Here is a 27,843-nt window from a genome sequence, read left to right on the forward strand (position 1 = left end):
TGTTATTAAGTGATGCACAAACATGGTGTCAACGCTGTGTCAGCACAGTTACAGCTTAGTCCACTAGCTGGTCCTGACAGTGGCATTTTCTCTACAAACAGCAGCAAACTAAATGGCGTAGTGGCCTTAAACATCACCTATTCACCTGGCTTCTGTTCCTGCTTCATTTGTACAAAATCATAGTCAACAAGTGTCTTAGTCCATCTGAGCCTTCTTCATTTTCAGGTTTCTGAATTTGATGCATATAATTTAAACTAGAAGACCAGGAGGGCATTTCCAGTAAGTTGTGTGTTTTTATTGAGTTACAGCAGACTTAAAGTAGAAATAAAAATGCAAGCGGTACTTTGTACTACCCAACCAAATGTACAATATCCCAGATACTTGTCTGAACATGAAACAACAGCAGTGGGGTCAGAAATTCAGCCAGCAAACAGCCATACAACTGCTGCTCTAACCAGGCTTATAGTTCAGTTAAAATGATAGCTGATCTTGACTTTCTCACTTTCGCAAATATTGCAAGGAGTTGTAGTCTGACCCACAAATCCCTTTATTTCTGAAAATGTGTTGAAAATGAAACTGTTGAAGCACATGCAAGCACCTCATAATTGGAAACATTCCAAATGGTTGTGCTGGTTTTAGGAAAAGCAGATGTATGATACTTTCTTCTGTGATTCAGTTATTTTAAACTGACTGTGCAGAAATCCACTGAACTGAATTCTGCTTTGAATAGAAGGATCTAGCTAAAGCCAGAAAGCTGAGAGATAAGAGACATGTGTTCACAGATCACAGCTGAGCAACATGGATAGCTGAGATAATTCAAATAAATGGAACTTTAAATATTTTATCATGCATGAAACACTTTCACCAAAATGTCAATTTCAAGATCAGTCAAGAATATTTCAAGTTTTTAATACAAGGATCTGATGAACTAAAATCACCATCACCAGTTTGACTCTGCCCAGCCAGGAAAAGTCAAGAGATAAAGAGAGCTGAAAAGGCAGCATGGTGTGATCACACAGACACTCCACTCTGTGAGTGAATACTCATTTTTGTATTAGAAAAACAAACATTCTGTATTGTTTCTTGAACATGCCTCAGGTACTGATGCAAGAACCAGCGGACTAGAAAAGATACAAGTTAGGATGCACAGTACGTTCATTCATCTACCCTAATGATCTTAGTTTTGGTCGGCCTGTGTCTTTTTGTATTAATTTCATGGCATCTCAGCAGTGAGGCTGTAGCTCTGTTCCAATTGCCCAAAACAATTACACATCTTTCTTTCTAACTGCCCCTCAAGCACTTATGAGTATTTGTATCCTCATCAGTGTAATTCTATGTGGGTGAATTAAGGTGATGTTTGAGGAGAAATGGAAGAAGTTTCAATTTGAGATGAAGTGGCCTAGTATGAGAATATCTATCACTACAGCTGGGGTATATTGAAGTGCCATCAAAGACTACTCATAAAGAGCAGTGTGCAAATATGTTTTTCAAAAAATAGGACTTTTTCTCAGCAATAACAGACTATCATACACTTTGATCTTAAAACAACAACAACAACAAAAAAAAACATTCCAGCTTGTAGGGTGTCGACAGACTTAAAAAAAAAAGTGTAACAAAACTTAAACTCCAGTAAAACTGTACAAACTTTTTTTTGTAATACAGAAACATATTTACAAGAGTCCTCCTTAAAAAAAGTGTAGTAATAGTAGTAAGAACAATGCATCAAGTCCAGCTTTGGCACTCCTCTTAAAGTCAGCATCTGCACTTTGCATGAGCGCTTTAACAATGGAACTCCAAAGTCCATGGCGCTTTGTGATGACATCACTGTTACATCACACTTGGTCAGCTTGAGTCATCTAAGGGTTGGTGACTCATGAGCCAGGATTCAGTCCAGCTGGGAGAGAGACAGAGAAAACGACTGAAGTTAACACTTTGGCTCACTGGACAAAAGCTGCTTTATAGAGTTTACTGGTATAAATCACTGCTCCCCTTTCTATATTCACAGGAAATACACTTATTTATATTACTGGAATGGCCACACTGTGATAGCGAAACATGAAAACGTACTCACTAAATGTAATTATTTGCACTGTTTAAACACATCTGCTGTAACATTATGACCACCTGGTGGTTTTAATGTGGAGGACTGGTCAGCATGGGAAACATTTAATGCTGGACATGGTCGACAGCTGTCAGAACACAGTACACTGGAGCTTGTTGTATAAGAGCGCTGTGTAGCCACAGACCAGTCAGGGTGCCCGTGCGGACCCCTGTCAAACACAAAAAACACCAGGTGGTATTAATGTGGCTGATTGGATTTGCAACATTCGCTCTGCCCTTTTGTGATATAACGATGTGTGTGTGCTCTGATGTGTACGATGCTAATGATGGTGTGGTCCAAATATCACCCTTCCGTCCCAGCATGCCATCGTTTTGAAGGACCAATCAGAGGTAATTACATGCTAATAACTTCCTGGGTAACTAGAGGCTGCAGCTGTGGCATCTTAAAATAACAGTTCCCCATTTATTTAAGCCAAGAAATACAGTGAAGCTGTAAAAATCCATCTCCAACTTTATCCTCCATCAAACCATTCTCTGTGGCAAATTTCTGGTCAGCATCACTCAGCGAAAGGAAGCCAAAACACCAGCAGCAGCCACACTTATCTGGTCTTCCTGGATTAACCATCACTTTTTATCACGCTTAAAACATAGATTAATTAATTTTTTAAATATAAACAAGGTTTCAAAGTAGTAAGTGTTATAGTGAAGTTGTTGACCATAGAGAAATCTCTCAATCAATCTAAATCAAATTAAATTTTTTAGCCATTTCAACCAGTTCTACCCTGATGTTTTTTACAACAATAACATTGAGCTCATGCCAGTTATACTTAAAGGAGGACAATTGAACCTACCATCAACCTGTGACCTCTGAGGTCAAAACATCTGAGTCTGTTGCCAGCTTCTGTCTTTCCACTGCTCCTTCACTCTCTTCTCCCACCGCCACAGTCACCTTAACCCACCTGATTGGAAAACACAAAAATTAAACTCCAACAGATTCCTTGTAGGAACTGGGTAAAATAAAATATAAAAAGCTAATCTCTTTAAATTATTCTATAATGATGCTCTAAACCATGCAAAAAAAAAAATAATCTATTTGATGCAACAAATAGCAGGTGTAACCTGGCTTGTACATACGGTGCTGTAATTTTACTCCATTTTTCCATCCTTTTCTCACATGCACAAAATCTTAAAATAACCCCTCAGATATTCTTTTAAAAAAGTAATATTGGCAGGGAGTTGATCACTTTTTATTGTCTGAATAACAAGAAAGCAAATATGAGGGAAAATTAAGTTTTTGTCTCTTCTCCTACCTCTCTTTGTCTGCAGGACTAGAGCTGTTGTTCTCGTCCGGTCTGGTCCGGCTTGGGTCTGTCACACTGTGGGCTAATCTGTCATTCAACCACTGGACTTTGTCTTGATCGGACAGCTTGGAGTGCTCTGTAGCTGCTTTGTTCTCACCAGCCTCCTCCACTTCAGGTAAGACATGCACAAATTCAAACAAGGCATACTCTGCAAAGTGATAATAATAATAAAAAAAACAAAAAACAAAAACTCACTTTTCACAGCTGTGACTTCTAAGGAAACACTCTGGTTTTTCTCTGAAGTTTGGCTGTTCTTTTCCTGGCCCGCTTTCTGCTGCTCTACAAGGTTTTGGTTTTGGAATCCTTCCATCCAGTCCAGAGTTTCACCGTTTTTAAGTGCAGAGCGGTGGTCCTTGAACCAGCGAACAATGTCCGTGCGGCCAAGGCTAGTTTGGGCTTCGAGCTGGCTGTACTCCTCAGGAGATGGCCATTGTGTCCGACAGAACATCTGTCAAGCCAGATAATATAAACAGACACAAAACAAAAGATTTTACAACATAAAAAGAAAGCAAAGACTAAATGCTGCGTGTTATTCTGAATATTTTGTGTAGAGGCCACAAACTTGTAAATCCATTTACCACAGATCATGGTTGATAGACACCTTGGTAGCTAGCTAAATAAAAAGATAGTTGCAAAAAAGTAATGACACAGTTTGCAATTTGCAAAGATCTCAAGAGACCTACAATCAAGACTTGTTGATTTGCATGTAGCTGGAAAGGGTTACAGAGTAATCCCAAATAGTTCACCAGTCCACGGTTAGACATTGTCTATAAAGGGCAACAATTTGGTACCTACTCCAAAATCAACACAAAGGCACAACAAATAGTGCTCAACAAGATAAAAAACAAAACAAAATAAACAAACCTAGAGTTACAGGTAAAAACTTGGATTCATTACAGTTGGTTAACATCTCTATTCATGAGTTATCCATAAGAAAATTATCGAGGCATAGTATCTATAGCAGAACACCACGGAGGAAGCCGCTGGTCTACAAATACATTGCAGAATGCCCAACTTTCACCGAAGACCACCTTGACATTGCACAACATACTAGGAAAATGTCTTGGGAGAAGTGTTATACTAGGAGAATTGTTTGGGAAGAACACACAGCACTACTGTGGTGTCAAAAGATAATCCGTACACAACCATTAAACATCCCTATAGTAAAGTACGGTGAAGGGAGCATCATGGTTTGGGGCTGCTTTGCTGCCTCTGGATCTGGACTGCTTGCCATTGTGGAGTGGAAAATTAATTCCCAGTTTCAAAGTATATTGCAAAGTATACTGCAGGATCATGTCCAGGAATTGCTTGACGTTACTGCTGCCAAAGGTGATTTAATAGTTATTAAATCACTGTTGCCATTACTCTTTCCACTATGACTTTATATGTTCAATGGGTGTGTTCAATAATAACATGAAAGATCATAACTGCTTGTGCTTAATCAGCTTTGAACCACAGTGTATCCAGAAAGTATTCACAGCACTTATATTTTATGTTACAGCCTTATTCCAAAATAGATTTAATATGTATTTTCCTCACAACTTTACAAACATACCTCATAATGACAACCTGAAAGATGTTTGTTTGAAATCTTAACAAATACATTTTTTTTTTGGTCCTTTCGGTTTATCCCGTGAGTTCAGGGTCACCACAGCGGATCATTATCCGCATGTTGATTTGGCACGGTTTTTACGCCGGATGCCCTTCCTGACACAGCCCTCCCCAAAATCTACCGGGCTTGGAAATGGGCTGTTAGGAGTTCAGTGTCTTGCCCAGAGACGCTTCGACATATAGGTGGGACTGGAGATCGAACCACTGACCCTGTGGTCCATGGACGACTGCCTTGCCAAACAAGTTACAGCTGCCCCTATTTAAATAAATAAATAAATAACTTTTTTGAAGCACCTTCAGCAGTAATTACAGCCTCACGTCTTCTTGAGTATGATGCTACAAGCTTGGCACACCAATTTCTGGGCATTTTCTCCCAGTCTCCTTTGCATCAGTCTCCTTTGCATCAGGTTGGATGAGAGTGTCCATGCACAGCCATTTTCTTATCTCTGCAGAGATGTTCAATTGGGTTCAGGCTGAGACACTCAAGGACATTCACAGAGTTGTCCCGTAGCCAGTCATTTGTTATCTTGGCTGTGTGCTTAAGGTAGTTGCCCTGTTGAAAGATGAACCATCACCCCAATCTGAGGTTTTCATAAAGGACGTCTCAGTACATTGCTGCTTTCATCTTTCCCTCAATTCTGAGTAGTCTTCCAGTTCCTGCAGCTGAAAAAAATCCCCACAGCATGATGTTGCCACCACCATGCTTTACTGTAGCGATGGTATTGGCCATGTGGTGAGCGGTGCCTAGTTTCCTCCAAACATGACACTTGCACTTCAGGCCAAAGAGTACAAGCCTTGTTTCATCAGACCAGAGAGTTTTGTTTCTCGTGGTCTGACAGTCCTTCAGGTGGGCTGTGATGGCCTTTTACTGAGGAGTGGTTTCCATCTGGCCACTCTACCATACAGGCCTGATTGGTGGAGTCCTGTAGAGAGGGGTGTTTTTCTGGACGGTTCTCCTCTCTCCACAGAAAATCACTTTTTCAGAATGATTATCAGGTTCTTGATCGCCCAGTTTGGCCTGGCATACTGTTCTAGCAAGAGTCCTGGTGTTTTCTTGCATTTACAGATGATGGAGTCCACTGTGCTGTACCCTTCCCCAGATCTGTGCCTCAATACAATTCTGTCTTGGAGGTCTACAGACAATTCCTTGGGCTCCATGGCTTGGTTTGTGCTCTGACATGCACTGTTAACTGTGGGACCTTATATAGAAAGGTGTATGCTTTTCCAATTCATGTCCAATCAACTGAATTTCCCACAGGTGGACTCCAAACAAGCTGTATAAACATCTCAAGGATGATCAATGGAAACAGGATGCACAAGAGCTCAATTTTGAGCTCATGGCAAACGCAGTGAATACTTATGTACATGTGATTTTTTTTGTTTGTTTTCAAACAAACCTCTTTCATGCTGTCATTATGGGGTATGGTTTGTAGAATGCTTTCTGGATGCACTGTATTGTGTTTATTTATGCTTGTGACTTTGGTGAAGATCAGATCACATTTCATCACCAATTTATGCAGACAAGCAGGAATTTGCAAACTGTCATTACGTTTTCTTGCACTTGTAAAGAAACACACACATACTGTACATTAATTGAGAATTAATACCTGTATTTTACTTAAGCTTCTACTTCACTAAATCAAAATACTTTACTTTAGAGTAATGGTTTGTGAAATTGGCTGAGGTTTTTTATACCCAATTTAAAATCATATGCAAGTAGCTAAGATTTACATTGATCTGCCAAAACATTAAAATCATCTTGCGGTGGACAGGAGTCAGTATGGAAAGCATTTAATTTTAGCTTTTCGAAACACACAGTGCTTGATGGCTTTATTGCATATGGGGATTTTTAGCTACAGAGTGGTCAATACCTATGTTGACCCCCGTCAATCACAACACTGGAACCACAAGGTAATTTTACTTTTGTGAGTGTTGTGTTTATGTGTTGTGTTTCATTTTAAGAATATCTAGTCCTATAGGATTGAACTGTGTTCTAGACATATAATTAGTCCAATGTCTTCTCTTTAGTTTGTCAAATCTCACTTTGTAGTCACTTTTCTAACTTCAAGTATTAGCTACTTTAATATAGTGTCAATCACAATACATTTCCCCAAGTACAATGCCTTTTAGAGATGAAGCATTTAACTTTACACGTCTCACTTCAGATTGTTCAAATTGATTTTGAGGTGTTATCAAACCAGCTGATCACTCTGAAATCAAACTGTTTAATTGCAGACAAGCTGCTAAATATTATTTAGTATTTATGTTTAGAATATTTGCATTGAAGTTTTAATTTGTGGCATATCTTATTACCTTGTCAAAAAATTAAGATGATGTTGACATGCTTTCATAACATTTTCGTACCTCTCTGAGCAGTGTGAGGGAGCGGCTTGTGATGGGAACTGGGCTGGTGGAAGCTGAAAGGATGGGAGGATGGGGAGAAGAGGATAATGAAGATGTGAGGATGGGAGGAGATGCTGATGAGGAGAGGGTTGGTGGGTGAGGAGAGGAGGCTGCAAGCACAGGAGGAGAGGACGAGGAGGAAGAAGAGGAGAGGACAGGTGCGTGAGGAGAGGCGCGTGGAGGTTTCCCATCCTGCTCTCGATGCGATGCCCCATTTAGCAGCGCTCTGGGCTGGTCTAGTCTGTCCTCTTTGTTCCTTGAGGCCATGGAGAGTAAAGCTTTCTCCATGTTGTCCCTCAGTGCCCTGCGCTCTGAAAACCAGCAGTCCACCTCTGTTTTGGACAGCCTGGTCTCCTGGGCCAGCTGGTCTGCAGCAGAACAGAATTCAGTGGATCAGATGAGCTGTGTTAGACTGAATTCCCAGGATCTCTGTAATCCTGGGAAATCAGTCTTTCTCCAGGGGATTTATAAATCGGCTCATTAAAAAATGTCTGCTATTCCTGTCATGCAGGCACCCACTACAGGTGGGTGAGCAGCTCTTTTAGGTTAAAAGAAAATTAAGTTACATGCTGTGAACGTGTACAAATAAAAAAAAAACAGCTGAGTTATTTCAACATCAAAGTTACAAAGTATGGATACTGGACTTGGCAAGAACACAACCCGCAGCTAATTTGACCAACTGAATCTCGCCCAATTTTTCCTACTTCAGTGGAAAAGTTTTCAGTAACTTCATAACATAAACCAGTTCTAAAAAACTATCTGCAAAGCAGATTTTTGCCTCATTAGCACTGATCTGCAGGAGGGTTCTGGGTTTGTCTGAACTAAAGCAAATATAATGTGCTCCCTCCAACAGTGTGAATTAAGGAATACTAAGTTGTGTACAGTAGCTTTAATACACTGTATCAAACACTATAACCTAAATAAAACAAGTAAAAATAATATATATATATAAAAGTTTACATCCCCAGAAAAGAATTATTAAGTTCATTAGTATGGCAGACATTTGATTGGGGGGGTGGGGGCTGTACCTAGCTCTGCATCCGTTGGTGAGCTGCTTCTCTGGAAACTCTCCTCCAACGCCTTCAGCTGCTCTGATGACTTTCCTTTCACTCTCTCCAGCAGAGGAAACTGACTGGGAACTGCTTTCTTTACAGGACCATCTTTAGGTGCTGGCGTCACCTCTGCTTTCACAAGCATTGGAGGTGGTGGGACACCTTCAGACACAGACAGAGAGAACCCAGACAGGACCAAATATGTTAGTCAATTTTCATGACAACCCAAATGACTTAAGGTACTTAAGTATTTTCTCTGTCTGCACAAATGTGATCAATGTTCTTTTCTTACACCCAAGCTTTCATATTATTGTATGAAAAAGTATGTTAACCTCAAACTAGAGGCCTTTCTTGCAGTTGCTAATGCAAATGTTCACAAGTCCACTATCAGGAGAGCATTGAACAACATACAGTTGCAAAGGAAGAACCACTACTCTATAAAACAGCACATTGCTGCATGTTTTCAGATTACTCAGGGCCATGTGGGTAAAGCAATAAGTAAGTAAGGCAGACAGCACAGAGAATGTTCTGTGGATGGATGAAATCAAAGTATAAATGGTGGCTTGAATTACAAGTGTTATACTTGGCGATCACCAATGACTGCCTTCAAGCATAAAAACCCTAAAGCGTGTGTAACATGGTGGTGGCAGTGTGCTATGCTGTGTCTGGAGCTGCACAGCTTTCTATTATTCATGGAGCTGTGAAATCTGAATGGTACAAACACAGTTTTTTAGGAAAATGTCTACATATCCATCTGTAAACTAAATCTTAACAAAAAGGTGGATCCGAAGGAGCAAGTCAATGACAACGCTGATGACCCTAAAGACAAAAGTTCTTCTACCACTGAATAGTTAAATTAGAATAAAGTTAATATTTTGGAATAGCTAAAATCAAGGTCCTGACCTTAATCCTATAGATTTGTATCTCATTTGTGTCATTGGGTTCCCTTTATCTAGTTTTAGGACTAGCGGAATATCTAATCTGATTTTAGATCACAATTACGTAGAAAATGGAATCCAGCTTGTGAAATGCTTATTATTATTATTTTGGGTGTTTAGCAATGAGCACCAACCCGATACCCAACTACTGTCGACTTTGTTTACAGAACAAACATGCACAATGATAGCATTTCATCCCTCTAGATGTGTGGCACAGATCACATCACAGACCTTTGAGATTAAGGAGCCTCTGTTCACTGAACCACTTCTTTATCTCTCCTCTGGACAGCCCGGTGGTCTCTATCAGCCTGTAGATCTATCATATGACAAAATGCAACATAAACAATAACACCGGGTGGTTATCAGCAACAGTCCCGGCAGAACCAAAAACCATAAAAAAAAACTTAACCTCTGTTTCTGCTCTGACGTTTACAGTCTGGTCCATTAGTAATTGTACAAAGAGACAAATAATCAAAATTCTGGCTCTGTAAGCCACAATAGACTTGAAAAGAAACAAGATGTGCTGATGCGCAAGTTTAGACTGCCACCTTTAACAGGTTGGTCAAAAGTGATGTATAAACTGGGTAGATACAACTGTTTGTATTCATATGCTGCCACAAAATAGTCACTTACTTCTTCTTCCTCAGGAAAAGGACAATGTGTGTAGCTTGACCTCAGTACTGATAGCTGCTCTGCTGTTTTATTGGGATCAACTGTGAAACTCAGTACTTTAGTTGACGCCAGTTTGGATGTGGCCACTGGGGCCGAGACAGTTTGAATGATGGAGGGTCGTTTACTCTCTGTGGCAATCAGAGGAGAGGCGAGTGGCCGCTTAAGTGACTGTGCAACCTGTAGAAATTATGTTAGGAAATAAAGCGAGTAACTTTAACTGTCTGTGTCACTGTTTTTAACTGAGTTCTGCTTCTTATGACTTTCTTTTACCTGGTTAGCCACTGTAAGCGCCAGTGGTGCACAGGTTACAGTAGAGCCATTGGCAACAGGAGTCAGCATCAAGCTCGTCTGCGCAAGAAGCTGACAAGGGAGGGACTGGAGGACAGAGGCTGCCGATTGCAGCGGTTTGGAAGCTGCAGTTGCAGCAGATGGGTTGGTGGATGATTGGGAGTTCAGTTGAGGAGCAACCACAGTGAAGGTTTGAGGCACGGAAGAGATTGTACCATTGAACATTTTCTTCCTGGCCTCTTCTACCTGTTACAGACAGAAGTTATTAGTTATATTTGAGCGACTCAATAATAAAAAAAAATCTAACCTGGAAAAAAATACATACTTAACTACACTTAAGTCTAAAATATTATTATTTTTATTACTATAATTCCTACCTCCTCAGGTGACCAGCTAATGCCCTGTTTGAGCCTCTGTGTGGTGAACCAGACTTTGATTTGCTCCTCAGGGTGTTTTGAAGCTGCAGTGAGCCAGGAGAGCTCAGCCTGTGTTGGGTAGGGGAACTTGTTAAATGAAGAGATGAGTGTCAGGTTGTCATCTAGCGAAGGGTTGTATTTGGTTGTGTTGAGGGGCACAGCGATCTTCGGCACCTAGAATAACAGAAATGGAAATTGAACTGTACCTTTTCCTCCTCAAAGAAGAATAATGGTTTCCAAAAGTCGTGCTCCGATTTACAGTATTTAGAAGAAAGTAACAATCACCCTAACATGCATGTCACTGGACTGTGGAGTACCCAGAGGAAAACACACAAGCAGCCAGCAGGTGGATTTGAGCAGGGGAACTTTTGCTAAACTAACATAAATAGTTGAACATTTTGGCACACACCTACTCATTATAAAATATTATGTTAATTACTGATAGTCAGAGGGGTCTATCTTTGGACAAAACCAGGCTAGCTGTCACAGGCTAAGCAAACTTCTGCTAACCGTAGCTTTATCCTTAGCATTCAAACTTGAGTGTGATACAAATGTTTACATCAAACCTTTTGCAAGAAAATGAAAGGGTATACTGTATGTCTCAAAATGTCAAACTACTGCTTTAGCCATAGTGGAACAGCACACAGAAGTGAGATGCCTCCTTGTGTGTCCTACCTGTGTATAGTTTAGAGGCCGCTGTAAGGAAGGCATGATGTGAGAAAGGCCGTCTGCTTTGAGCAGAGTTGACTCGGGGATAATGACTGTCCCATTCACATTGACTGCTGTGATTGGTTTCTTGGCCAGGTCAGGTGTCAGTTTACCCAACTGAGAGTCTGTCCGTTTATTATCTGATGATATTATTTTTGGTTTACCGATTTTGACTGTGGTGGGTTTGCTGAGCGGCAGATTGCCTAATTCATCCCCTTTGCCAGAAATGGCACTGGTAGTGTTGTAAATGACTGCATTGTTACTGCATCCCTCTATCGTTTGTTCTAAAATTGTCTGGTTGTTCATTTTAATGCGTTTGAATTTAAAGTTGCTCTCCCCTGGGTGACACCTCTCATTGTGTTCAGTCAGAGTATCAAACTTCTTTGTGTTGAAGTTGCAGACAGCACATAGGTACAAGGGATTGAGGATGACGTTAGGGTGGTTGGCATCAACGTGTTCTTTGAAAGTATTTAGGTTCTGTGTGGAGAAGGGACAGTATTTGCACTCATAGCCACCCTGCTGCCTCCGCTGAGGCTTGGAAAGGTCTGGTGGCTCCGTCGTTGCTTTGTCTGGAGCTGTGGGGGGGGTCAAGGCCTTGCCTATTTGATCCAAGTCCATGGATGACTCTGCTTCTGTTGAGGGATCTGTCTCCACAGGTCCCTCCTCTTTATGGTTCTCGGTTATTGTCTGATGGAGAGACAAAGCAGCTTACAGATAAGAATAACCATGTTGAATTATTGTCTATATTCAGAAGATGAATCCTGATATTTTCCACCATTTGGTGATTTCCACAGAAATTAAAAAGATTTGGAATTCTATTCCGTGGTTCTATCCAATTTGACAGATTGTCTGTATTTTTAAAATAACAAAAGCCAAATTACAACAAAACCAAGCATGCAATATTATTCACCCATAAAAGAAAAGGTAGATGTAGTTTACCTCCATGTCCTGTGACTCCTCTGCCTCATCATCAAGCTCCACCATGGTCTGCTCTGGTCGGATCATACAGGGAGTGGAAGCCTTCCGTCGACTGGACATGACGATGGTGAATCCTGAATTCGTCCTGATGGACAGATGCCCTCACTTGGTGCCTGTGATTAGCCAGGGATGATGTATAGGAGCCTATGACTAAGGTGCCCAGGATGCAGGACTACAGTCAAATGTGCAAAAGAATAGCCAGGAGGACTGGCTTGTATTAGAATCCAGGTACAGGCCCTCACTCTTTTTTAATAAGAGACGTAACAAATACAGGACAGTTTGTGGAATTGGACTTGGAAGGTAATTAGTCTGAAGACCAGTGCTCCCATGGGGTTAGACTGGTAGCTGTAAAGAGAGGAGAGCAGTAGAAGGTGAAGGTCTTGTAGAGATGGGACTGATGTACTGTTGTGTAGAATGTGGTTAAAACAGTGTCAGCTCCAGTATTGTTTAACCTCCTGGAAGTGCATGACTGGACACTACCTGGATGGGAGACACATTGAAAAAAATATAAGCAACTTGTTTTAAAAACAAAAACCAACAAACAAACAAACATAAAAACAGTTTTATCCCTTCTATTCACTTTTTTACCTCTTTTCGACTCAAATGCATTTAGAGGTCACCTTGAGTGACATGATCAGAGATACATTTGTATAAGGTCTGCAATAACTAAACAAAACATAACAATGAGTAAACTAAACAACAATGCATTAACATTTTTGATCTTTAATTCTTGCCAGTAATAAATATATGCTGGAGAATAAAACGTGAAACACGGGAAAAGGAAAATGCAAAACACAGCAACCCTTTCAAGTGCCTTAGTGGTATTATGGGAGGCACCAAGCAGGCTGGTTTGGCTGTTTTAAGTAATGCAACATGCTGGGTTATTTAAGCTCAGCAGCACGCCACCATCTAAAAGTGGTAAAGTCAACAGCTGGCCAGATGTCAAAAAAATAAATAAAAAAGGTACAAAATAAAAAGGTCAATGAAGGCTAAAAAAACAAACAGTGGAGCTGCTAAAAAGCAAGTGATTGCAGCAGGCCAATAATGAAATTACTGAAAAGTGGAGGACTGAAACAGCACTGCCCGTGTTAATGGGCATTTGTTTTATGCAGCTGGAAGGATTGAATGGTGTATGGTAATAAAAAGACTATGGCTAACCAGTTAGTATTTTTATGATCACTAGTGCTGTGATTTGTGCTTTGTGTGTATAACCATTTGAATAAAAAAAAAAAAAAAAAAAAAAAAGAAGAAAAGGCAGATGGATGGAAACAAATGTTGCTGAAATCATGCAATTTCTGCTGTATACATTTTTTTGAAAACTGCCAATATGGTAAAATGTCTTAGAGTTCCACCTTGAGTGAGTGAGTGAGTGAGTGAGTGAGTGAGTGAGTGAGTGAGTGTATATCTATATCTATATCTATATAGATATATATCTATATCTATATATTTATATATTGTGTGTGTGTGTGTGTGTGTGTGTGTGTGTGTGTGTGTGTGTGTGTGTGTGTGTATACTTTGCCCACCTCAAAACAAACACCTGATACAGGTAAAGTTTGTAAATTTTCGCGAAGATTTCAGGTGGCAGTTGCAATTTACAGCTTCCCTGCGACTTCACATTTCTATCACACGTTTGACAAAAGTACTACTTTGGTGTCCATATATGCTGTTTAAATACTTTTAATCATCAGAGTTTGATATCAGTGGTTTGACAATGTATTTGGAATCCAAATATATACGGTTCACAGGTCTGCAGCTACGCATTAAGACGAAGTTGTTCTGAGAAATATTAGATATGCATAAATTAAAAAGAGTAACACAAGACAAAAAGGCTTGAGATACTCATAATACCAAGAGCATCTTTATTTGGGTTGTGTGGAAATGACACCTCCATCAAGAAAAAAAGCAGTTACAAAACGCTGAGGGAGAAGAATTTTTCCCAGGGTAATATTGAATTGGGATGAGAGCGGGAGAAGCTTATCTGACTGAAAACGTCTATTGATATTCTGGAGGCCTCACACTGAAGCTTCATATTCATATTCACGAGTAAAAATCAAATGGGTCGATGCAGTAGTGGTGCACTTTTATCAGGGCATAATGAGGTTCCATAAAACCAAGTCTGTACAGAGGATGAGGGAAAGTCCTCTTTTAAATTATACTTCTTCCTGTTTACAACACTACTCAAACAAGATATGCTTATGAGTAAATATTGACAGAAGAAATTAGTTTAATGATCCTAATTATTTTCAGTATGATGATAGTTAAGCTAGTACACACAGAGCAGTTACACAGCAAAAATGGTAGAACAACAGTATAAATGTGAAAAGTAAGCTTTATATGATAAGATTAGCTGGTTAGGCCTGTTCTTTGTAATCATGTCATCAAGCATCACATACTTAAGTTGGACGTCTCCAACAGCCACACATTAACACTGCACCCTTCAAGGCTTGAAAGCTGTCATTCGCTGTTCGACTCATTGTCCCGTGATATTTCAACTCCTCAAACAACCCACTGAGGCATCATTAGAATGCAGACTCATTACCATGGTGTCGCTATAGCAACCATGGACGTAGAGCCGTAGTCAAGTAGCTCCTACATCAGTGTCACTGACAGAGACTGTATTTACAGGGATGACCCGCTTGCATGTGAGACTGTATTGGTGTTTTTAGTGATAGGGGAAAAAAAACAACCAAACAAACAACTGTGTAGAATCTTACAGAAACAATTGATAGGGTGTGTGCATTTTTAAAGCCTGAGGGGAAAAAAAAAACTCCCTTTTCAAGCAGAATGCAGAGTTGTATGTTGATTTTTGACATTTAGGCTTCATTTAAAGTAATTGGGGAAGGTCAAGGAACAGGCTCCAAGTTCCACAATAATCAAAGCCAGTCATGAACAGCACACTTAAAAAAAAGTTTTTTTGTTTTTTTTTTAGGCAGCAGAAAAGCTTATGTGCTCCCGGATTACACCATTAGTTCTGTTTTGGGTGCTGTATAGACAATAATTTCCAGCATAGTAGCCAAGATCAAGTAAGAAGAAACTGGAGATGCATCTGTCAGCTGCATCTGAAGTGCCACTTTCTATGATCTGCTGAATTTCTGCTGCTTTACCGCTGACGCAGCCTGAACACTTTTTTGGATGTGCTGATGGGCGATAGTTGCAGAACAAAATGGAAGAGAGAAAGCATCAAGCTATAGCTGGATGTTTACCTCCTACTGGTATGTTGAACCCACACAACTAGAGACAGAGCGAGAGGATGAGCAATTCCATTTATGAAGCATTGAGACTTTGTTGCTCATAAGACCTGCCATCAATTCTTCAAGAAAAAGATAAGTCGCTACATGATTTCAGATATTAGTTTGCATATTAACAAATTGCCTAGTCATTTACAGAAAAACATTGTTCACAACAACACAAATTTTAAGTAGAGGCTGAGTCAGAAAAAGGAACATTATCTTACACAATGTAAACACAAACAGCTCTGTGGGTTGAGATGTAGCAGTCTGGTAAAACTCGTGTGCACTGACTGTCTCAAACAGAGTGAAAAGTCTATGTAAAGAGTGCTGATCACACACTGGCACCAACAGCCTCTTCCTCTCTGGTCTATCATTTTCAGTACAGAAGGGAGGGGCTGCTTTCCCGCTGCCTTGGCTGAATACTTGGGAGCACCGAATGCCATCATGGAAATAATAACTGGTGCAGTGCGATTAATAACCCTCTCGATGTATAACTCTATCCAAACAACAGTCACCCAATCTTTATTAAAATAATTTTTATAAAAACATTTTTTTACGATGTTGTTACTAATAGGATTCAGTCTAAGACAATCATTTGGTGTCCTTGAGAATAGAATTCTTTTCTCTCAGCTGTCTGTCTCATTGCAAACATGGCACAGAAAGAGCTCAAAACAATGTTCCAAGCTGTCTGAGTTTTCCTCATTATCACTTTTACTTTGTTTTGAGTACAGAAAATGTTAATTATTGCAGACTGTGCACTCAAACTTTGTTGCTTCTGTAACCCAGGTCAAGCAGTTAATCTCCCACCTGTTTGTTAGTGTATATAACCTCGTCAGCCTGTTAGCTTGTGTGTGCAGAGTGAGCTCAGTGCTGGAGCCACAAACTCCCCACTGTCTGGATGCTCATTAAACTTGTATGAATACTCAGCCTAGCAGCCCCTTGCCTGCTCGTCTGTCTGTACTTGCCTCTTGTCTGGATGTCTGTCTGATTGGTGCATTATATTAGTGGAGCCGTCTTTCTGAGGGAGTTACCTTTAATGCTGCCAGGCAGCAAATACATTTATCAACCCTGGCAGTAATCAGTTTAGGCTACAAACTGGCATGCAAACTATAGAGAAGGAAGGGGAAAAAATCAATACAAATCCTCAGTACCACTGACCCTGTCTAATATACTAAGAGATATATAAGATCTAATACAGCAGAATACAGTTCCGTAGCATCACAGGACAAATATCTATCCAAACAGCAGCGTGAAGACAATGGCAGTGAGCAGATGAGTCACAGCAGCACCCTCCACTCAGATCCTATTTCTGGGTATCATTAACGTAATCAAAGTAGTAGGGAAAAAAAAAATACTCTATGACTTTTCTTTCAAACATTTTAATTTTTGACATTTTTCTTCTACTGTAGATTCCTCTTGCTAAAAAGTGTCTGAAAAACTTTACCCTCATGTAAATTTGTCAGTGTTTAAATCATTTGATTATTGGAAAAAAGCTTTGATCACAACTTTGCAGTTACCATTCCCCATGGCAGCTGTAAGGATAAGGTAGCAGCCATATGATAGTGAGATAATAGTAAATAAATACAGATTTTTAGAAAGCGGCCGGACTGATCAGGTGTACTTAAGTCTGTTGTGAGAATATGGATTGTTTGAAACAATACATCCTGTGCCACAGCTCTGTTCTGGACAGCCTGAAAAGCAGGCGGATTGTGTTGCAGTTCATTGTTGTTGAACAAGGCTGGAGAAATGAATGTACTGTGGAGAGAAAGCCAACCAAGTGTCAGAGTTTTCTGGCGTGCAGTCGTCACAAACACAAGTCATAAGAATGGCAACCTCTGCAGCTCACGCACTTGCATGAAGTACAAACCGGCCTGTTTCACCAGGGTTCTTAAACAACAAGCAAAGCAAGACAAGAATGCAGTATAGAAACCACAAACTGCAGGGATGCTTTAACTTTTAAGCTCCATCACACATTTTGTATCACAAGGAACATACAGTGCGGAGGGAGTGTACAGACTGCTTTGTTGGTATTGCTATATGGGGTGTATTTCTCTCTCTCGGTCTCCTTTGAATGCGTTTTCCCACCTGAATGCTTGTTCCACAAGTCAGACACTGCAGGGAGGAGGACATTGTGTGTGCTTGAACTGTGTGGGTGAGGAGAGGCACCACCACCATTAATACGTGTCCCAGCAGGGGTGGAAGAGGCAAAATTTCGAACCATCATAGAATTAATTTAAATCTCATCACATAGCTGCTCTGGACAAAGTGCTGCACTATATCCAAGTGCTTGGTGTGGTCTGCATAGCAACAGAGCAGTGCTACTTCTGCTGTGCTGGGATTATGACTAAATGTTTACTGAAATTAATTCTGTCACCGTAGCTCTTCCTCTGTTTATTAAACATATAGACAATTATTATAAAAGGAAGTGGCTTGCATAAAGACAGTGCGCTGGTTGGCCTGGTTCTGTCTACAAGTCACAAAAGCCAACTGATATGTAATATGTGCAACTTTTTAAAAAATAACCTTGTCAGTTCTTTCTGATGGACACACCAGTGACAAGTGTTTCTTCATTACCTGAAACATCTATGGTATTTCTGTAAATTGTGTGTACAGCCCCTATTCTTTACAGCATTTCATAAAAATACAATCATACAACTGTAAATTTATTAAAAAACTAAAACACATTGAAATATCACATTGGCTGAAGTATTCAGACCTTTTACTGAGTACTTTCTCGAAGCACCTTTGGCAGCAATCGAAGCCTTATGTCTTTTTTGGTATGATGCGACAAGTTTTGCACACCTGGATTGGGGGATTTTGTGCCAGTCTTCTTGCTAAATCCTCTCAAGCTCAGTCAGGTTGGATGGGGACCAACAGTGCACAGCCAGTGTCAGGTCTCTCCAGAGAAGTTTAGTAGCTTTCAAGTCAGGGCTCTGGCTGGGCCACTTTAGTATATTCACAGAGTTGTCCCTAAGCCACTCCTGTGTTGTCATGTTGTAAGGTGAACCATCTGTCCATCTAGCCACACTGCCATAAAGCCCAGATCTGTGGAGGTCTGCATTGATGGTTGTCCTTCTGGAACTTTGTCCCATCTCCACACAGAATCTCTGGTGCTCAGATTGACCATTGGGTTCTTGGTCACCTCACTTACCAAGGCCCTTCTCCTCCTATTGCTCAGTTTGGTTGGGTGACCAGGTCTTTGAGAAATCTTGGTTGTGCCAAACTTCTATTTGAGAATTATGGCAATTATGTACCTTGAAATAAAGTTTCTGAGCTCTGAAGCAAGTCCCTTTGACCTCGTGGCTTTTGTTTTGATACAATACACATCGTCAGGTGTGGGTCCTTCTGTAGAGGTGTGTGCCTTTCCAAAACATGTCCAATCAATCAATTTATCACAGGTGGACTCCATTCAAGATGTAGAAACAATCAGAAGAAATTGGAGGTACCTGAGCTAAATTTCAAGTGTTGTTGCAAAGGGTCTGAATACTTGTGCACATGTAATTTTTTTATTTGATTTTTAATACATTTCCAGACATTTTTAAAATTCATAGTGGGGTACTAAATGTACATTAATTATTATTTCTTAATGTATAAAACATATAATAATTAAATACATTTTCAAAAAGTTAAGAATACTAGAAAGTCTGAATACTTTCTGAATGGACTGTACAAGGAAGTAATTAAGGAACTACAGTCAGCAGGCTATCCTGCATTCAATTAAACACCCAGTCTTCTGTTGTCTGGTTTACACTGAACATACACACACACACACACACACACACACACACACAAGGAAAGGGCAAACTATAAAAATATCCAAGTGTCACCACTCCACAGCTGATGGTTGTGTTACCATGGTAACCATAAGCGCGGATACTTGTATCCAGTAGCAGTAACACAACAGAGGTCAATCAGTGTCATCCCAGCAGTGACATTTAAAATGCAGCTTAACTTCAAGTTTTCTACGTGACTGTTAATAAGGTTTACACCAGACACCTACATCTGCACAACAATCTCTTTACATTTCTAACATGTCTAGTTGACACATTCAGAGCTAAGAAACTCTGCATCCAAAATACTTTTTTCTTCTCTTATTTATCTCAGTGGTGGCACTAACTGCTTAGCCCTACCTTGCTCTTCCCTGTTACATGAAACAGCATTTTGTTCTGAATGTCTTTACGAATACTTTCAAAACACTGAACAGTTAGCCCTATGATGGGAATAAGTTTTCCACTGCATGCTAAACATCAGCTACCTATTAGTCAATACACATACTGTTATGGAACATAGTAGCTAAATTCAGTTTGTTGCGGCAACCCCTACATTCACTAAGTGCCCCAGTGATGCAGGCGTAAGCATCAGCATGCATTCACAAGTTTAACTATAGTAAGTTAAGTAATTGATGGGCCATCTATCTTTGGCTTCAATGATAACTGCATCCCCATGTCTTGGTTTTGCTGTTCTGTTTAAACTCCCCCTGTCCAGCTCTATGGTCCTAGCTTTCGATTTCTCTTGTGGCCTTATGCACAGAAACAGCCACAATACCAACATAAATACCCTGAAACTCTGAACCCCACAATGTTAACTCTCTAAAGTTTAAACCACTTTTGTTAAAGCTGAGTAAATTTTGCCTTTATGGGAATAGTTTTTATACTGTGGGACATAACCGGAGTGGCACATGGGTCATCTTGCATGTAATCAGCAGCTGGTAAATTAGGTCAGCAATGACCAGAGAAGAGGGAAGGGGGTTCTGCCAACATTGTAATCACTGAAAATTAGCTCAAATTATATGCATAGTTATCTTTAGGAGAAACGTTTATACTGTTACACATAGTACGTCCTTTGGGTGTGTGTGTCTGATCAGGCCAGAAGGATCTAGGTCTTTGTAGTCTTCGAGTCAAAAATGAGAAAGCCTTAAGACTTTGGAGTTCTTTATTTTGTGTTTGTTTGAGTCTCAGCGAGCATTCAGTACTCCTGTGCGACCAGATTTCCCACCTGTCAATCTCAGCGTTCCCTGCAGTGGGCGTGGATTGTGAACTGTCTCCAGCCTGTCCTCATTGGCTCAGGCTGGCAGGAGGGGTGTGTCTGAGCTCTGCCAGTGGCTGACGTGGTGCAGTGCAGAAGGCCTTTTAGTAAGCCTCTATTTTCCTCCTTTCCTCCAAAATTGGAATTTGCAGGACACAGTGTGATGGGAAAGGGGGAGCAAGCAACTCTAGACACTTAGAAACATGAATGACCTACATGAAGTACACACACCGACTGTGGTGTGAGCTGTACACTCATGCACAGAATTTTATCAGAGCACTGAATTAGTTGCCTGCAGAAGTAGGTTCAAGTTCTAAAAGACTGCATTGGCCAAATAAATCATCATTACCATCCAAACAGTGCTACATGCTTATAAATGCACAATTCACTGTACAAAACCTGCTATGTAACCACAGATTTAACTATTAATTACAGCTAAGAAGCAGTGAAGTCTTTAATACGCAGTTCATCCAGTGCAGCATACTATTCTTTCTCCCACACACTTATTTGCAGTTTCCCACTACTAGGGCATCTCGTTTCTCTTTCATACCACTTAACGTTCTGACTCAAGTTTTTCTTTGTCACTCTCCAGAGTGACGCCTTCAGTTTGGTTGGATTTCCGACATATTAATAACTAAGGCCTTACTTTCTATTCTTTAGCCATCTCTGCTTTTTCCAGTAAGATTTCAAAATGCCTACCCCCTATTAAGTACACGATAAAGACTACCTTAGTATGTGCATAGAACCTTTATATGAGAGAAGGTTGTGATTTTTTATGTGGTTTACCTGAAAATAGATACTCTGGTTCGCTTTAGAACTGTAGTGGAGCCTTCTGTAAAATAGCCACCTTTACATAAAATTTGACATTACCAGTAAGAAAATTTGCTTTTATGTTCAAGTTCATGTGGGCCTTTAGTCTCCATCTCCTTCTGTGCTCCTTTCTTGCCACTCCTTTTCAGTGTCACTCAAATGTCTCTTCCTCTGTATCACTCTGGCTGCCTCAAACATCATACAGTGTTGATTTCAAGCTCCCTCTTCGACTGTCCCCATGTAACTCCTCTTCTCTGCGATTGTTTCCCTCCCTCCATCATGCTTTCCCTCAGCCCCACCTACAGGTGATGAGCTCATCTATGTGGTTGCCTTAGTCACCTAACAACACTGCTCACAAGCAGACGGAGGCACAGCAGCAGACCTGAACCTAAAACACTGGAACAAAGCATAGCGTAGATGTTGGTGATGTCATCACAGAGCCAAGCTGAGCACGACAGGCTGTGATGACAACAACCTCCGTCCTCCAACCACGATGACTCATTCCAGTGTTTCACCAAAAGAATGGACAGTCATTATACAGCTCTCGACTGGATGTGGAAGTGTGATGTGCAGTCAGGAAATGCTGGACGTTCCTGATGAATGTGAAAAACAAAAGCATGTTGAAACCCACTGTAGGTCAGATAGCATAGTTCTAAATACAACAGTCATGTATAATGGAACCAAGTGTGAGCTCCAGACAAACATACTAAAAGACAGGACCAATAAATAAGTAGCTAAAACAACAACAGCAACATAGGTTTATACTTGACTGTAATATATTCCTATACAATTACAGCAATACAGCACCATTGTGACAATTAGGGTTTGGAAAAATAAGTCTAAAAAATATACTGCATTATTTTTGCAATAACAATATAGAGGACAACAGTAAAATCTCCTTATGGCCACATGTCACATCAGTGGACATTCAAGGATCAAAAACAACAAGGCTGGACACAACATACTCAAAGCAGACTTGACAATGAAATACCACCGAATACCACTTTTTTGACTTCAGCATCATGTTTTAACTGTGTGATCAATGTGTTTGTCTAAGCCTTTCACTAATCATTGGAGGGTCACAGGAGATGCCTACAGTACAGCACATATGCACACACATTATCACAGATTTAGTGTCAATGGTAAAATATGAAAAAACTCTTATAATGGAAAGGAATGATGATATATTGTGGACATTAAAATATGAAACAACTAGATGCCAATGGATTAAAAACATTTCCTCTCTAGAACCTCCCTATGACCAACTGTCCCATAAAGCTAAAGAATAGGATCAACGTTAGGTTTCTTTAAGCTGTTTCAAGAATCATGTTACCAAACCTGCAGAATAAGGTCTTTGGTCAGATGGCACCTGTGAGCCTGTGTACCTGTACTTACAGTATTATTTTGCTGTACATCAAGTGACCAATCAGTCTTCTGGTTAAACAATCTACAGTGTACAGAATGTGTACATCTACTTTCAGGTAGATGGCTAGTTACTGATGGACTTCCGACACTAACAGATAGTAATTATTTACTATCAATTCTACATCAAATTAAATAATTTAAAACAATCTTAGTCAGTCTTTAGATATTCAAAACTCAATGGTAGGTTGTGAAATCCTAATGCTAATGTAAAGTTGAAAGCTGTCAACATGATTTATTTAAATATTTGAGAGACATCACTAAATTACTACTTTTAAATGCTCATAATAGTGATTTCAGGCACTCAAGTAATCCATTTATAATTTAATGTAAACCACAATAACTTGATAACTGATTTTGTATCACCTCTGAAAGAAAATACTGATAAAATATTTGTCAACAGGAAACCCTCAGTGACAATGTCCAATACCCTTATGTCAAATATTGTTTTTGTATATTGTTAGTATGTTGTGCCACTCACTGGGTGTAAATCTTTCACATTACTGTAAATTAGCCCTTCAGACAAAATCATTTAGTACAACTTACTAATTTGACCTCCACTGAATAGCTATAACATTGGCGGCATACACACCACATACAGCCTACCTCTCAAATGCTTATGAATAAATGAATGAATAAAAAAAATGAATGAATAACAAAACAAATAAGATTGGTTTCATTTATCTCACTAATTACTGTCCATCTTATTACCCAGGTTAGTTCCAGTTAGCAGTCACAAACTGAGTCAGACATTTTCTCCACAGACAATGAGATGGCCAATAGCTCTTGCTAACATGGACAGTGTCAACAATCAGACGTCATAAATCAATGCGTATATGAAATGTGTCTATGCTGTTCTCACTTCTGTCAGGCCATATATAATACCAAAAACTGTTGATGTCCCACTATAATTATATTTGAATCTAAGAAACAACTTTGGCTTTGATTTGATACAGCTAATGTACAAGCTGTCAGAATAAAAATAGCTAAATAGAATCTTCTTTTTGCTTTTTAAACAAATTCTCCAATTGATGATCTATGATATTCTATTTAAATGAATGTGACAGACCGAGTCTTATCCATTTTCCACCATCTGACTACAGTAAACGAATAAACGCCTCTAGGAACAAATAGACCAGATCACTTCACAGCTGGATGTTTTGGCTGTGACATTCTAAGAGGCCACAGTACACTGACAAACACTGCATGGCTAAGCAAGTCTGGAAAAAGAAGGATTCAATAAAAGAAGCTTTATATTTATGTTACTTCTTGAAAAATAATATCTGCCGAGCCCTACATTACAAAGCAAATGCTTTTCAGGTTGACACATAACCTCTCTTTAGTAAAGTGCTCTGTTGTATTGATCTTATTGCCAACATTGTAGGTTGATGACATCTGTGCATTTTTGTAATCCTTAAGCCATACATGAATAACAAATCCCCTCCAAAATATATTTCAACAGACTTGACATCCACCAAACTCATGAATAACTCATTAAATATTATACACGTTCACTTTTCTCCGCTACACAAACTTGGTCACAATTTATTTGATTAAGTTATAATGATAAGAATTCAAAACAAAGTCTTGCTTCATTAAGAGTCTCAGGGAAGCAGATCATATCTGTTTTTTTTTGTTTGTTTGTTTTTAATAGGTGCATCCCAAAATGTCGAACTATTTATGCTTGCTCAGCATAAGGGCTAGAAGTAAAGCAAACTTAGCATTGCATTCCCCTGTCAAACATTTAAAAGCCCTTTTGTCACCACTAAAGCCCACAGTTGGAGACTTGCAACCATTGATTTTTAGTTCGAGAATAAATTAAACTTAAATATTTAAAAAAAAAGGTCCCTGGTTCAAATCTATTTGCTGGCTGCAGTCTCTGTGTGGAGTTTACATGTTCTACATGTGAAAGACATGTGAGGTTAATTAGTGACTCTAAATTGCCTGTAGGTGTAAATGGGAGCGTGAAACGTTTGTCTGTCTGTATATGTATCTCGGTGTTGGCCCTGAGAAAGACTGATGACCTGTTCAGGGTGTACCCTGCCTCTTGCCCAATGACAGCTGGGATATGCTACAGCCCCCCTCAAACCTGAACAGGATAAGTGGTTAAAGTTAATACATGAATTGATGATAAACTAATTTTTATTTATATACCCTACACTACTCATCAAAAATGCTTGGCTAAACAAAACTGTAAGCAACAGTCTGTGATTTGAAACATGACAGTTTTCTTTTATCAAGTGAAACCCTTTGATTGTTCAGCCACCAATAAAAATGAGCTGGTTGTCATCCCAAATTATATAGTATTATCTCTGATTTGGCAGATCACAAGCAGAAACCATGTGAAGAACATGAGCCAAATTCTTCTTCACATGGAAAGAGCAAGAGTGCAGGGCTTAGTGAGCAAAGCCATGTTTATACCCAAAGGAAATGCTGGTAACGTGCATGACAGGAGGTTTAAAAGCACTGTGATCAAAATCTCTTACATCTTTTAAAGAGATGGTGGGGGGACTTCTGATCAGTAAATGTTTAGAAACACAACATAGCAGGTCATTCCGTGTTGAGGCAACATCGTTTAATGAAGATGTTTCATCACACATACAGTAAGCAACTGAATACAGACAAAGACTGGGTGACAGCTTATATCCAAAATGTCATAATGCCCTGAATAACCTTCAATTAACTGGCCCACCTGCAGGGACTGAGTGTATAGACCTGTTAGATGTATGACACCGACATAGTGAACATTACTGTAAAATATTTCCATTTTATTAAAGTTGCGTTAGCGACTGTTTTAGCACAACCAACACTATAGTGTCTTAAGATAAAAAAAAAAAATAAAAAATTTTAATCTCGACCTCCACATTGACAGAGTCAATATTTAACTGTTACTGGCACTGGGAGTGTGCTGATGCTACAACCCCTGAGTCTCTCCATTCTTGGAAATGTCAAAGTCAAGAGTTAAGAGAGGTTTAGGCTCACTGTGGAGGTTGTCGCAAAACCACATACGGGCTTGGAACATTTGATGTTTGACAGGCTTAAACTCAAATAATCTTCAAAAACAAGTGCAGGTCAAAAAAATAACAACAACAAATGTATTACTTTGCTGTAATGCACCAATATCACTTTTCCTCTCCCTATACCTCAATTTCAGGTGTGGCAAGTATCTCCATTGCACCATTGCTCTCTTTATCCCAATTTTAGAATTTGTACTACTCACCACATGCACCACAGGCAGCCTAAACAAATATTGAAAATTGAATTCAGTGCTGCTCTGAATACATTTAAATTAAATTAGCTTTAATAGCAACATTAATAAATGTATTTTATTCAAATCGGCTTAAATAGTTATCAAGGGTATTCCACAATTGTGTCTGGAGAATGTTTAGTCCTATGAAGGCATGTGTGCAGCCCAAATGTTGTCAGATCAACCAGGGAGTAACAAGACAAATAGTGTAAAGAAAACACTACCAAGCCCTCGGGTCAGATGGAGAGAGAATACTGCTATATTACTGTAAGATGAATGCATTTACAGTAACCTAAGAAACTTGAAGCCACTTCTTAATAAACCTGTTCAACATAGTAGAGTAAATTTGATTCACTGTTACATTACATAATGACAGCAGAAACTGGGTAGGAGATGACTGGGCTGTATTTAGGAGCAAGCAGTATTTCCTTGTTTGAAGGAAGGGGACCACATGCTGTGTTTAATGCTCATCTTGTAGATGTTACATACCTCCTCAAAGTGTGCTCACAAATATTATCTTATGCAGCAGGGGAAACAACCAAATGAAGACTATCACTCAAGGATTTCACTCTGAGGACACAATCATTTTCATGGCTAAAGCGGAGAGTGGCGACTCCAGAGGACTGTGGCACACAGGCTGCCAACAGTCTGGGACACTAGGTCCATAAACAAAGTTGACATTACTAACAATATGAAACTGACTTTTCAAAACAGTTGCAGGCCTATAGCGAACAGCGGAGACCGGTGACGGGCTCCTGTGCTACAGCGCTGCCCGCATGCAGTGAGAGCCGCGGTCTCGGAGGGGAGGAGGCATCACCAGGGGTAACGTTACGCCTACATCACAGAGTCGCAAAAATCCAAGTCATAAACAACACCGGACTCCAAAAGTTGCTCTCCAGCCTCAGTCCCACTGAGTACGAGCGGCTACGCCGGTGGCAGTGCGGACTTTCGATGCTCGCTTCCACCGGCCAACCAGAGATGTGACAGAGGGGCGCAGAAAAACACTCTCCCCAAATGTGCCCCTCTCGCCATCGACGTAACAACATGTCGGCAAAGGACGGCCATGTTTTGCTGGTTATGTCGACACGGGGAGGAGGAAAAGTAGACACGATGTTTCTCCTCTCTGCCTTTTCCCACCGCGGCCACGGCGTATCAAAGCGAAACTTAATTGGACGTTTTCGCCCCCGTGTTTAACAACTTGGCGGCCACATTGTCTCTGCGCACAGGTGTAAACGACAGGAGCAGGCAAAGTTCATGCGGCTAGATAAGTTAAAATATTTAAACCCGAGAGGCGTGTGGGCGTTTGGGAGGCACGCAGCGCCAGAGCAAACCAGAGGAGAGGCACAAACAAACAACTACATGCAGTTTTAACTTGAGAAGGGGTGGGGGGGGGGGAGGTCGCGGCGAGCCGTTTGAAAAACAGAGGAAGAGTTTCTCCATTTCTTACCTGCCCACCGTTTTGGCGCGATGCTCACGTAGAGTGCGTTACAATCCCGAAGCCACTGCTGAACGAGCAAACAGGCCAATTCTGCTTTAAACACTCCCGCAGCGCTCCAATAACCGAGCAGACAACAGGCGACAGGAAAGAAAAAAATTGGCGATCACAAGGAGGACCTACGCC

At 40.2% G+C, this 27,843-nt stretch overlaps 1 protein-coding gene across 4 annotated transcripts; it reads right to left on the minus strand.

Annotated features, from left to right (window-relative positions):
• Positions 1–270: 270 nt before the first annotated feature.
• On the minus strand, positions 271–27,843 carry zhx2a (zinc fingers and homeoboxes 2a). Of its 4 annotated transcripts, none has more exons than XM_067509270.1 (13): positions 27,670–27,831; positions 12,450–12,833; positions 11,478–12,197; positions 10,764–10,976; positions 10,369–10,632; positions 10,060–10,275; positions 9,658–9,742; positions 8,465–8,650; positions 7,398–7,804; positions 3,618–3,870; positions 3,372–3,531; positions 2,913–3,020; positions 271–1,894 (listed from the first exon to the last, which is right to left on the minus strand). In XM_067509270.1, the coding sequence occupies exons 2-12, from the start codon at positions 12,546–12,548 to the stop codon at positions 2,915–2,917; spliced, it is 2,709 nt and encodes a 902-aa protein (XP_067365371.1). In that variant the 5' UTR covers positions 12,549–12,833; positions 27,670–27,831; the 3' UTR covers positions 271–1,894; positions 2,913–2,914. The 4 variants fall into 4 exon arrangements, with proteins under 4 accessions (XP_067365371.1, XP_067365370.1, XP_067365372.1 ...); XM_067509269.1 differs by having other exon boundaries at positions 12,450–12,968; XM_067509271.1 differs by lacking the exon at positions 10,060–10,275 and having other exon boundaries at positions 12,450–12,968; positions 27,670–27,834.

The sequence above is a fragment of the Channa argus genome, chromosome 7 (assembly GCF_033026475.1).
Source record: "Channa argus isolate prfri chromosome 7, Channa argus male v1.0, whole genome shotgun sequence".
NCBI classification, from domain to species: Eukaryota; Metazoa; Chordata; class Actinopteri; order Anabantiformes; family Channidae; genus Channa; species Channa argus.